We start from the raw sequence: 12,826 nt of genomic DNA, 5'->3' as shown, positions 1-12,826 counted from the left end.
AAACAGCCGCCTCCACGCTAATAGGTCTGTCTGGGCTGGCTGACCTTCAGAGAGCTGGAGAGTCACAACATCCTTATGCAACAGCCGCCACCCTGGCCTGGGAGTGGCCCTGGGGCAGAGGGCAGACAGCGGGCATGGCTGTCCCAGGCATCACCCTCTGGGCTCAGGGCAAAAGCCACTCAGACGCTCTGCTTCTGTGCTCCAGTTTGCCTTCATGCCCTGAGGGCTCCATCCTGCTTTGGTCTCCCCCAGGCCCTCCCCCAGGCAGGGCACACTCTTTCCTGGGCCAGCCAGTGTGGCAGAAACCCCAGGCTAGTTCCTCACAAAACCAACATGGCAGGCCCCACCTCAGTGTGCAGCCCAGGCCTGGGGTGCAAGACTGTCTACACTGGGGCTCCACCTACCACCTCCCCCAGGCCTTTGGTCTCTCCCACACAAGGCTGCCCGGTCCTGTCTCCTCAGGGTCATCCCGTCCCAGACTCTGGGGTTGCTGGGCTGAAGGAGACGGGGAGAAAATTTCAGCCAGAGGGACTGCAGGGCAATCCCTCATAAATCTGCCTTGAAGCATCAGGGTCCAGGTAACACCCTCAGGGAAATGAGGCTCAAGATGGCATGGAGAGGGGCTTCCCTGGTGGCGCAGTGGTTAAGAATCCGCACCACAACTACTGAGCCTGTGCCCTAGAGCCCGCGAGCCACAACTACTGAAGCCCGTGTGCCTAGAGCCCGTGCTCCGCAGCAAGAGACGCCACCGCAACGAGAAGCCCGGGCTCCGCAATGAAGAGCAGGCCCTGCTGGCCGCAACTAGAGTCAGTGTGGAGTGATCACGGCCTGTCGAGACCATGGACTGCCTGAGGGGGTGTGTTTTAGAGCTGGGCCCTCTTGGGCTCCGTCTCCCTGGGGTCTGGAACAGGAGTGGGTGCATCTGAATGGGTCCCTCTCCTTCCCTCAGGAGGTCCCAACTAAGCCTGGAGATCTGGGTGGGGATGGGGAGACCCCCTAGACTGAGAGAGTTTGGGGTGTCCCAGAGGCCAGAGCTGGCTTCTAGGTACCTAACAAGCCACCACCCTCCCAGAGAGGCCCTGTCAGCTGGGCTCCCTGAGCGGGGGTGCCCAGGCCAAGGCACCAACCTGGGGAGCCCAGGCCTGCCGTGCCCACAGTGGGGCCAGAGCTGACGGCGCTTCACCAGCATGGCCAGCAGCAGCAACACGAGGATCTGAAAGGAGAGCACAGAGGAGGGCTCGGGTGCCCAGGCCTTCCCTGAGGGGCTGAGTCAGGGCACTCAATCCCAGGACCCCCTACCCCACAGTGCATACTCCTGCAGCAACTGGGGACTGGCTAGGAGGTGACAGAAGTTTGAAAGGTTGGTCTGCATCCTGGTTTGGGTCCCCACCCTGGGAGAACTCCCGGTACCCACTCCCATATTTGGGCTCCCCGAGTCTCCCTTCACCAGCGCCAGCAAAGAACACATATCCCCCTGTTCAGGCTGGCAGTAGGCGGCAAGCCAGTTGGGACTCACCGACAGCACGGCCAGGCAGGCGTGGTAGAGGCCGGGTGGCACGCTGGGGTGGCAGGAGGGTACCAGCCTGCAGAGTGAGTGAAGGCTGGGTCAGGCCGAGGTAGGGAAACCCCAGGTGTGCAGCCCAGTCTGGGGTTCCAGGCTGTCTATACTGGGGCTCCACACACCACCTCCCTTGACCCTCTGATCTCTCCTAGACAGTTCACCTTCTCAGGGCCATTCTGGGCCTCTGATGACCCTGAAGTGTGCCGGTCCCATGCCCAGCTCTGAGGTTACAGGGCTGAAGGAGACAGGGGGCTCCCAGGGGAAGACATGGGAGAAACAGAATGGGCCAGCTTGGCCTTTCTATCCATCAAGGCCCACTTCATTCCTCCCTCCTCCAGGAAGCCTCCCTGACTGCTCCAGGCCTCAGATCTCTCCTCAAAACTGTGGCTGAGCATACTGCCTGGGTCCGGCAATCAGCAATTGGTCCTATGATTTGTCCTTCACTCACTGGAATCCAAGTTTGGTCTGTGTCTCTGACTGGAATGATCTACCTTGGTTTTCCAGGATTTATGTCTCTTCATTACCTGTTTTATTAAGGGCTGAGTCACGTGGCAGAGGAAGGTATCAGGTAGAAGCCCTGAGCTCAGGGCTGGACGTGAACCTGGAAGAGCTGATAGGACTGGGTTCCTGGGGCAGGGGTAGACCTCTGGGTTTGCCCAGTTGGATCCTGGGAGCGCCAGAAGGAGGTAACCAGTGTGGGCAAGGCCACCAAGTTCTGGTGGGTGAGGCATTAGAGGAAGCCCTGCAGCTGCGCCCTCCCTGCCGCAGGCGGGGCTCACCCACCCAGCTGGGCTCCTTCCTGCTGTGTGGAAAAGAGGGATCCCAACGGTGAGCCTGAGTACTCTGTGCTGGAACACCCCGAGCTTAGAAATCCCAGAGAGTGAGAAGCAGGAAAGAACCCGGTCACATGGGCTTGTCCTTGGGGTGGAGGGACAGAAGAAATCTGTTTTGTGCAATTTCTTGGCCAGGGCAGAGCCAGCCTCTTCCCAAAGCAGTAGAGTTGGTGCCATGTAGGGGATCAGGTTCCTGCTGTCTGAGCTCAGGCCTCACACTCCCCACTTGCAACTCTGAGGCATTTTACTCGAGTATGTGGGGTGGGGTTTGGGTGAGGCAGGGCCCCTCACCAGCCCCAAGAGTTCAGAACCACCACTCCAGGCCCTCTCAGCCTGCATCTCATCACCTGACAAAGTCCTACTCAATCCTGCACCCCCCACCAGGCCCAGCCAGGGCAGGGGCTCCTTAAACTGTCCCTGGAGCAGCCTATTTCCCACTCAACCCAGACCAGGAGCCACCCTCACCTCCATGGACCCCCTCCAGGGCCCTGTCTGGGGGCATCTCTGGCCCTTTCTGTACCACCCAGGGACCCCATCTACCCTTTACTTAGCTCAGTTTGGCTGAGGCTCGTGGCCCCTCAAATGTTTGAGGTCTGAGCGACAGAAATTTGGCTGAGCAAATGTTTGGCTGACAGCTCGTGGACCCATGTTTCGTGCTGTGGGACAGGCAGGATGGCACAGACGCAGAGAACGCTATGTCAGGGAGGGTGGGCGCTTGATCCTTGAGGGGCCACAAGCACATGCTAACGGATGTAGAAAAGGGAGAGAAATTTGGGGCAAGGCCTCAGAGGGGGTGGTATTTGAGTTTGAAAGATGGTGGCATCTCTTTAGGCAAATAAGGGGCAAGGGAGCTCCATGTAGAGGAAACAGCATGAGAAAGTGGAGTGACAGGCAGTAGACAGTGAGGCTGGGGCCAGGCAAGGTTTTCAGCTTGATTACAGCGCAGAGGGCAGGCTGAGAGCCGGTAATAGCAGGCATGAGAGGCACTAGGGAGCCACTGAGGGCGTCTGAGCAGGACAGTGTTCTAGATTTTAGGAGATTTCTGTGGCTAGATTTGAATAACAACAACGGTAACTAGTATTGACTAAGCATCGCGTAAGTGCCAGGCACTTTCTATGTATTAACTCAGTTAATTACCTAAGAGGTGGGTGCTATTAGTATCCCCCTTGCCTAGGTAAGGAGACCAAGGCTCAGAGAGGCTAGGTATCTTGCCCACATCACACAGCTACTAAAGCGCCAGAGCCAGAATTCGAACTGAGGTAGTCTGACCTCAGCAGCCGCGTGTGACCAGGATGTGAGAGGCAAGGAGTACGTGGAGGAAGATATTAAGTTGAACCACATGAAGCTGCCATTTCTTTCCATCAAAAACAGTTGAGTATCAGCATTTTCAGATGGTTCAGCATAAACAGTCACGGGGGAGCGGGAATGTCAGGCAGTATCTCAGCGGTATTTAGGTGGAAGACTTTACATGCCTGAATGTAGAGGAGCAGAGAGAAGGGGAGTTTCTGGGATGACTGTAGGCTTCTGGGCCTTATTCCAAGACGAAGAGTGAGGACAGAGTCCAATGGAACCCAAGGAAGCTGAGGCTCGGTCTTGGGCAATTCAGAGGTGGTGACGGGCACTCAGGGACAGAGGCCGGCCTGCAGTATGGTGAGGACACTGAGACGGAGAAGAAGCAAGGCAACTGTTTCTAGAAGTTTGGCTCTGAGGTAGAGGTTGCAAAGGGCCCCATCCAGAAGGGAGGGCAGAACACATCTGTGTGGGTGAGAGGGAAAGGCTGACTGTCTGGGGTGGGGGTCTGTGGTCCCCGGGGGGCCTGGAACCCTGCTGCCTGACCCTCTCCCTGCTCCCACAGCAGAAGAACCTGCAGGTCACCCTGGTGTTGACCTCTCTTGGTGGGAGGGCAGGCCATGAAGGAAGCCTCCCAATTCCGCCTTCCAGGCAGCCCTTTGAAGTGGTGGGGAGGTGACTGACATCCTGGACAGCTGCCACAGATGTATTTGTATCCCCAGGCTCTGGCTGGGAAGCTCGGTATTGATGATAAGAGTGGATGACACATGAGCACATGGCAAGTAGGGCCCATAACCTGACCAGAGGAGCCTGTGGGGGTAGAAAAGAGCCAGCTCGGCTTATACACATCAATCCTATGTCCACAGAAGACCCCAGACAGTGTGCATCCCATCGCCATCAGACTCACCCCCGCCCCCAACCTCTCCGACCAGGTCCTGGTGCCAAGGGGGCACTTGGATAAATGTGACCAGGAGATTGAGTCCATCCCAGACACTGTCACCAGTGTCCACCACCTCGACTCCAGCCTGCTGGGGCGCGCTGAGGCACAAGGGGGACCACTGTGCAGAGCTCCTCAAAGCTTTGGTGCACCACCTCGCCGGGGTGTCTGACTCACACAGGGAGAAGTGAGTCCAAGTTTGCCTCCTTGGGATTCTGCTGGGATCCCAGCTTCCCACTCCCACCTTTGGCAGGAAGTTCGACTTGGTTTGGCCAAGTAAGTAGATTCAAACAAAGCTCTTCGTTCTTACCTGCAGTGGGAGAAGGGAGCTACAAATTCTAGATGACACCCACCTTAGGAGTGGTACTGCTCATCACCTAGTCCCTGCCATGCACCCAACTTTATTCTAAGGCCATATCTAAATACCTGAGCCACAGAGCTGGCTGCAGGCACCTGGCCCCAGCCAATGCCTGGGCCCTGAAGTGGCTAAGGACACAGCTTCAAATTAGGGCCTTAACTCAGGTCAGATTCTGTGTCCTCTTGGGGCTCCCAGGCCCCTCTCCATTCTGCTGCTTCTCCCACCTCACACATACACAGCAGGAACCTGGGGAGCCCTGGGCTTTCGAGTTCAGCCAGGGAAGGGGAAGAGGGCACCCTTTTGCTGACAGCAGGACTGCTTTCCAGGTGGTCAGAACCCTGAGTCCTCCAAACAACATCACCTTCCCCCAGGCCTGGGTGGGGTCTCCATCCCTGCCGGGTGACCCCAGCCTGGCCAGGCCACAGCCCTGGCCTCTGGGGAGGCACGCGAGCATTTTTCCCTTCTCCAGTTTTGGTTGTTGATGGAGAACAGATGTGCACACATCTGGCTCGGCAACCCCCAGCCTCACCTTTCTAGTTCCGCAAACCTTCAGACAGAGAAGGGAGGTAGGGGATGGGGCCGAGGCCAGGGACAACAAGGGGAGAACTGGGCTCTGGGGCCCACGCAGGCAAGGAGTCCTTGGCAGCATGGGGGCACAAGGAGGCCCAGCTCCTCCACCAGGGTACCCAGACTAAACAAAGATAGAAGGGATCTGGGCAGAGGCGGCTGTGGGCCGAGTCCTCAGGCCACACTGGGCTGGGCTGAGGCCGCCTCCCTCCCCTGGGCTGCCCGAGCACTCCTGCTGAAGAGAACAGGACCTCCTCAGCTTCACGGAGCCTCACACCAGCCAAAGCCAACCGGGGCGGCATGTTTCCTCAGGCATCCCCCTGCCCCAGGCCTGCCCAGAGAACCTGACGCTTGCTAACAGCACACCCCAGATGGTCACCACAGGGGCCAGTAACACCTTGAAGGCAGGCCTGACTCCCTCAACCACTCACCCAGGACTCTCCACCCTGGTTACAGGCCAGAGTCACCCAGGGAGCCACCACAGCCCAGCTGGATCTGAGTTTGCAAGGATGGGGCCCAGGAATCTGTTTTTTAAACACACCACAGGGAATTCCCTGGCGGTCCAGTGGTTAGGACTCAGTGCTCTCACTGCCAGGGCCGGGGTTCAGTCCCTGGTCAGGGAACTAAGATCCCACAAGCCGTGTGGCACAGCCCCAAAAAATAAAATAAAGTCAAAAAAACAAACACACCGCACAGGTGCTTTTTAGGTGACTAGCCTGGCCCAGGTCCTCCACCTCAAGTTTCTTAACACCAGCACAAAGGCTGTTCTCACCTAACAGGCGAGGAGACTGAAGCCCAGAGAGGCTGTGACTTGCCAAGGGTTCACACAGCAAATGAGCGGCAGAGCCCCTCTTAGCAGCCCTCGCTCAGAGTCTTCCCCACACCCCCCATCAGTAACCTGCCACACCCCATGCGCTGGCCGACAGGGCCAGGGGTTCCGACTCACCCTTCCGGCTCAAGCTCCTGGCCACCCTGGGGCTCGTCGATGTACCAGCTGCCGTAGGAGTCATCGTCGTCTGTGGCCCCAGACGAGGTCTGGTTCCCTGCTGCCTGGGTCGACATTCTCTGGCGCTTTTCCTCTGACCCCCAAACCAGAGGGAAAAAGCCACTACAGATGTGAAAAGAGGCTTGTGGGGGGGGGGAGCGAAGAAAGAAAACTCAAACAAAGAACTGTTTCTCTTTAATCCTAAAGGTTACTTTCTTGCTTTTAGCTCTCTGGGAAAAGCCCTCCTGGGAGTGAGGGCCTGGGCCGGCTGGCACAGGAGAAGGGGAAGGGCTTCTCCTGTCCCCTCCTGTCCCTTCCCGCCCAGTCTCGCGAGGTCCTGCAGGAGGTAGTTATCCCTTGGGGATGGTGCCCCCTCAGGGTCCTTGGGCTTTTGCTGGAGCACCCGTCTGTCTCTATGACTGGCCACCGGTAGGTTTTGACTCAAAGCACCATTTTCAAAGAAGTTTTGTCCAATCCAAGCTGCCCACAGAGAGCACCCCCTTCCTTCCCCCTCCTCAAGCCCACCCAGATGGACCCACAGACACACACTCAAGGAAGGACCAGGGAGGAAGGAGCTGCGGAGATGAAAGGGTGGGCGGGCAGCGGGCAGCGGGCGGGCTCAGCACAGTCTGCCGGCCCCTCCCAGCTGGACTCCCAGCCCCTTCCGCTCTCAGGGGTCCAGCCCAATCCCCCCTCTTTGTTCAGGCTCCCTCGAGACCATCCCCCAGCCTCAGCCTGCCCCTCGCTGGCCCCCTTGGGCCTCAGTGATGGGAACACACCGTGGTCCTCACAAGACCCACTTCCGGAGGTGGAGGTCCGGCTCCATTGGCGGCCTGAGCCTGGGAGGAGTGCGGCCAGGAGGGCCGGCACCTGACTGCACGCACATACCTGCCTTCGGTGCCTGCCCCAAATCGCCCACACATCTGCAGGGCCTTACAGACAAGTCAGGCATTCCAGCAACCCAGGGAGACTGCTGGGCCAGGGCCAGAAGGAGGGGAGGGAGCCCGTCCATTCCTTCTCCTTGGAGGAACATGTGTCTCACTGGTAAAATCTTTTTGTTTCTCCAACTTGATTTCACAAGGAGATAACTCACCCCCACAAGGCAGAAATTAGTCCTTTAAACATGAACCAGACCCACGGGGAGGCAAGAACCCTGCCTGCCTCCTGTTCCTCCCGGAGTGTGGGGTGAGAGTGAGGGCGGGAGATGGAGGTTCCTCTCCCCGTCCTTGGCCCCCAACCTGGGGTGGAGGTATGGCAAGATGCAGACAAGGCAGAGAGCAGTTCTCAGGCCCCCTATCCCTGGGTGGGAGTCAGGCCCCCTGAAACTTTGAGAGCCCCTGTCCTTCCAATACCCCTCAGGGTGCCTGGGCCATGGCCCTACCCACCTAAGGCATTCATTCAACAAGCTTTTCAAAAGGACGTTCATCCATTTATTATTTTAACATAAATTAATTGAACACCTACTTAGTGCCAGCACTGTTTGGGGTCCTGGGACGGGAGAGTCTACAGTTCAGGGGGACACAGCCAAGTAGGTAAATGACCTCGGATCTGAGGGTTACAAAGGGAAGGCAAGGGAGTGCCCTGATGTACACCACAGGAAACGGAATTTGGTCTGAAAGAATGGGCGGCGGGGGTGGTGCGGTGTGTGTCTTAAAGAAAGAAACCTTTCAGTGGAGATCCCAGGGCAGGGAAAAGTCAGCTGTGCAGAGGGTGGAGTTGGTGGGTGGGGTGGGTAGTGGAGGGAAGTGTGTTCCTGATAGAGGGAACAGCATGAGGGATGCTCAGAGGGACAGAGCTTGAAATCCTAAAAGCTCCCCATCCAAATTCTGTAGCCAGGCTCACAAGGCCTTCCAGAATTAGGGTCTGAGGGCTCTGTTGGGTTTGGTTCCTCCCCCTCCTTCCCAAATGACCCCCTCTTCCAGGAAGAGGGCTCTGGCCTCCCCTCCGCCACCCCACAGAGATGTCACCATCTGCTGACTCAGAGCTGAGCCTGAACTTTGTTTGATGCGACGCAGGAGCCCACACTGCCCATCTGATCCCAGGGATCAGACCTGGCTAGGATCTCCTGAGGGCAGAGTTCTACCTCTTCTCCTCCTCATGCCTCCTTCCCCTGATGCACAGTACCCAGCACTGGGGCCACAGGGACTTTCTAAACTGGGTTTGGCGAAGCCATTGCTTGTTCTGGTGACCATCACTCCTCCATGGGCCTGTCCCGTGCAGCCTGCTGTTTCTCCAGCCAGGTTTCCAGAGCCCTGCATTCCCTTCACTGCTCAGGAGTCCTAGACCCATAGCTTAGGGAGCAACTCGCTATCTGATTTTAAATCCCCCTCATGATTCCTCCAACAGTTGGAGTCCAGTCTGTGCCGGGGAGCTCACTCCCTCTACAAGGTGGAGAAGTTCATAGCTGGATAAATCCCTGTCCGAAACTGCTTTCTACCCTGCAGGGAGCGAGTCTGCCTCCTCAGTCTGGTTTGTTCATTCCCTCATTTATTCCACAGATGTTGACGGCATACCGATTATGGGCCAGGCAAGGTTCTCCACGCTGAGAATATAGCAGCGAGCAAGACAGATAAAGTCCTGTGCCCCAGGGAACCTCATGTGTAGTGGGGGGCAGGGGGGACAAAACATGTGTCATGTGTGCTGAGAGGGAAAATACAGTGGGATACGAGAGGAGAGACAGACAGACGGGAGTTGGCTATTTTAGGCAGGATGGTGAGGACAGGCACAGTCGAGAAGGTGATATTTGAGCAGACCCCTGAATGAAGGGGGGCGGTACCCATTCAGGCTGCCTGGAGGAGACTCCATCAGCCTCAGGGGCTACAGCAAGGCCGGCAGGGAGGGGCCCAAGCTAAGTCCAGGCACAGTCCCTTCCCCACTGCACTCTTCCCCGACCCAGACCCTGCTCTGCCCCCAAAGAGACCTCAAGTGGAGACAGCGCCTCCCCTCATCCTCCCACCCCGGGCTAGCCCAGTGCCCATGGTGCCACCTCCATCCTTACTGGGGAGATGCAGAGGCCACCTTCAGGGAGGCCCTAAGCAGAGGTGAGAAAGTGTGAGCTTGTCTCTCTCTCCAGGTATAAGCACAGCGGACAGAGGGCAGTCTTTTGTTCAGTACCTCTAGAGCTGGGTTTCTATATGGCAGGGAGAAATGCCCTGGTTGGGAAGGCAGCCTACCTGGGTTTGAGCCCTGGGACTGGCTGTGTGACCTTGAGTGATTCCCTTGGCTTCTCTGAGTCTCAGCCCTGCCTCTCTCCCAGGAGGAATAGGTTATCCAGCCAGGAGATTCTTTGATTGTGGGCTCTCCTCTCCCCAAGGCCCCCACTCACTGCCCTCAGTGACTTCACGGCCCAGGAATGTGGAGCCAGCACACCAGGCACTGGTTGTAGTAAGAAGGTCAAAGCTACAGAGAGCAGCTGTGACTGCCCAGGCATCCCCCATTGTCTTCCACCCACCCTCCTGGCCCCTAGCTCCCCTATATACTCTGATGGGGGCAGGGAGGCAGGCTGGGTCAAAGATCCATGGCTACTAGGTGGCTGCATAGCTCAGGCTGGGAAGGGGACCCCACTCCTTGAGCCCAAAGTACCTCCTCAGCTTGAAGCTAGGAGAGCTTACATCTGTGAAATGGAAGGTTACCTCTGAGGTGTTAGGAAGGATGCCACCTGGCCAGACTGCAAGCTGGCAAGGAAAAGTATTGAGAGGAGAAAGATGGTAATGATGTGCTCCTGAAGAATTTCTCCAAAGGCCTGGCGGCAGAGTCCAGGGCCTACCCTCTGGAGTTGGGCCTACCCTTTATAGGGGGACTTGTATCCAAAAAAGTCAGAGACCTGCAGGAGAGGAGGAGCTGGCCGGTGGAGTTACTTGGAAGACAGACAGTAAAAACTCGGAGAAGGGAGAAGAGAGGAGAAAGAATAAGGAGATGGACTGAGCAGTCTTGAAGGCTTCCTGGAGGAGGGGGCCTGGAGCAGGGCCCTGAGGTCAGACAGAGTCAGCAATGGCAGCAAGAATGAGGTATAAGTGTCATAGGAGAGTTGAGAAGGGAAGTCTGAGAGGCAAGGAGAGAGCAGGGCAGGGCTCAGGGCTGCCTGGCTGTGCCCTCGTGAGCCCACACGGGCACATTTAGATGAGGCTGACACCAGCACCCAGGGAGCAGCCCACGCCAGCAGTGCTCCTAGCTGAGCACAGACTGGGGGGGGCGGGTCGCAAAAAGCCTCTGGGCTCTGAGCAGACAAATGCCATCTGCCATCTGGGCCTGACACGGAGCTCCCCTTGGGCTGGAGCTGGACCACGAAGCCCTCGGGACAGGGCTTCCTTCCTCCCCATGTTTTTGTTCAAGTTGATTAAATCTGAGGAATTTTGGCGTCCAGGAACAGAGGCCCACGTGTGTGCCTCCAGCAGCCTGTGGTTATCAAAATCCTCAAAGGGTAAAGTGCTAAGCTTAAAAGGAGCTGACAGTGGGCCTGAAGGAGTGAGGAACAACCTCAGAGACACCCCCAAGGACTCCCAGATCCTCCGGGGTACCTCCAGGATCTCAGCAATATCCCCAGAATTTTAGTAACACCACAAGAACTCCCAGAACTTCAGAATCACCCGCCATCAGCCCCCAGAACTTCAGTAACACACCAGAACCTCTAAAACACCTCAGAACCTCGGCCCACATTCCAAGGACCCTCAAACTCCGGCAAATCAAGCACTGGTAGGGGCAAGATGGTCAAAACCATGGTACGCAGTTGCAAAAGGCCCAGAGACCCCTCATTGCTCACCACCCTCCCATCCCAGCTTTTGGCTCTCTGAGTCCAACTGCACCCCCCAAAAGTTCTACAGCACCCAAACCTCAGTAACACCCAGAGCCTCAGCAACACCCCAGTCCCCAGCAGCACAGCAGAGAATGGCCAAGGGTTGCCTCAGTCCGGGAGTGGGGGATGGCCCACGTGCCTGCCTGTGCAGCCCAGCCCACCATGAACCCATGGATAAACAGCCAAGGCAGGTTCAACCCCATGTGGACCAGTGAGCTCTGGGTCTGCCCCCATCTACACAGCACACTCACGTACACACATATCGAACTGCCCCCGGCACACACAGGCGCCTAACCCTGGCTCCAGACCCAGCCCGACCCCATTCAGTGGCCGGAAGGCAGTGCTGTTGGCTGCTAAGCTCACGACAGGAAAGTGTGGATGGCTCTCTACCTCCTACCTCCCTTGCCATGTGGGAGCATCAGAAGCATCTAAGACATGCCTTTCTTAGAATTCTCCTGCCCCCCTCACCAATAACATCATCATAGCATGAGGGATGTAAGCCAGACTGCTCTGGTATGGGTGTGGACACTGGTGGGGAGAAGGAGGGCAGCCAACTGTTCCAGGGGAGCAGTGTGTTCTTCCCCTCCCAGAGTGCCAGCTAGAACTGACTCAGAGGAGGCAGGTTTCAGCTCAGGACAAAGGTAGCTTTCTTTGTCTCACAGAGCAGTGAGCCCCCCATCAGAGGAGGCAATCAAGAATAGGCTGGTAACATCAAGATGCCTTCAGAGGAGGACTGGCCAAAAGGCCATGAAGATGCCCCCAGCTATTAGAGGCCTGGATTCTCCCTTCCCAGCACGTCCTCCCTGGGATGGTGCCACCATGGTCTGGTCTTGAGATGTGGGCTTCGTGCTGTCCTCCTTCCTCACTGAGGACACCAACTCCCGGGCAGATCCCCTGAGTTCTCTCTCCTTCTTCCCTGCTGACCACAGGACAGGGCTCTCCATCAATCTCTTGCCTACCAGCAGACCCTACTCAGACACAACTCTCCTGATGTCTCCCTGTGTTTTGGAGCTCGTACTAGCTCCCCAGGGTCCCCCAAGTACAGCAATCTTGAGGTCTCCAACCTCATCCCTCGGAATTGCTCAACCCTACCATCCCTGCCCCCTTGCTGCCCTGCACCTGTGTGCTCTGTCGTACCCCCTCCCCGCCGTGCCTCTTCCTTGCTCCCTCACCTGTCCCGATCCTACCTGGCCCGCAAGGCTTGGCTCCAGCCCCACCTCCACCAGGCGTTCTCTTGACCTCTCCCTTCTGTATCTCTTCCTTCTCCTTAGTGGTCACCCTGGGGAGTCCTGCGCTTCCAGGCAGGCAAGGTGCTCCCCACTCCCTGCGGCCTCCTCCGCTGAGCCGCCAGCGCCAGCTCTGGCTGGGATCCCGGAGGGACGGCTGGTTGTGCAGTCTCAGCACTTGGCCCTGAGCAGAGTCCCCAGCACCTGCTTTAAAAGGTGTTTGATCTCCTCCTCCCAGAAAGGCAGCTCCCTCCTTCCCAGCAGCTCTGGCCCTGCC

The 12,826-nt window shown here is 57.5% G+C and overlaps 1 protein-coding gene across 3 annotated transcripts in view; it reads right to left on the bottom strand.

Moving 5' to 3' along the window:
• STRA6 (signaling receptor and transporter of retinol STRA6) overlaps window positions 1-12,709 on the bottom strand; it is a 27,540-nt gene extending 14,831 nt beyond the window's left edge. Inside the window, exons 1-4 of one of the 3 annotated variants that reach the window (XM_024761749.1) lie at window positions 12,511-12,709; window positions 6,493-6,673; window positions 1,517-1,583; window positions 1,128-1,213 (exon numbers count right to left, since the gene is read on the bottom strand). In XM_024761749.1, the coding sequence (XP_024617517.1) occupies window positions 1,128-1,213; window positions 1,517-1,583; window positions 6,493-6,608 (269 nt within the window). In that variant the 5' untranslated portion in view covers window positions 6,609-6,673; window positions 12,511-12,709. The remainder of the gene's footprint in view (window positions 1-1,127; window positions 1,214-1,516; window positions 1,584-6,492; window positions 6,674-12,510) is intronic. The other 2 variants (XM_024761748.1, XM_024761745.1) reach the window with 2 other exon arrangements.
• Between the last annotated feature and the right edge of the window lie 117 nt (window positions 12,710-12,826).

The sequence above is a fragment of the Neophocaena asiaeorientalis genome, unplaced genomic scaffold (genome assembly GCF_003031525.2).
Source record: "Neophocaena asiaeorientalis asiaeorientalis breed wild unplaced genomic scaffold, Neophocaena_asiaeorientalis_V1.1 scaffold54, whole genome shotgun sequence".
NCBI lineage: Eukaryota > Metazoa > Chordata > Mammalia > Artiodactyla > Phocoenidae > Neophocaena > Neophocaena asiaeorientalis.
The sequence above is the reverse complement of the archived record's forward strand: the minus strand, read 5'-3'. Positions and strand labels throughout refer to the sequence as shown.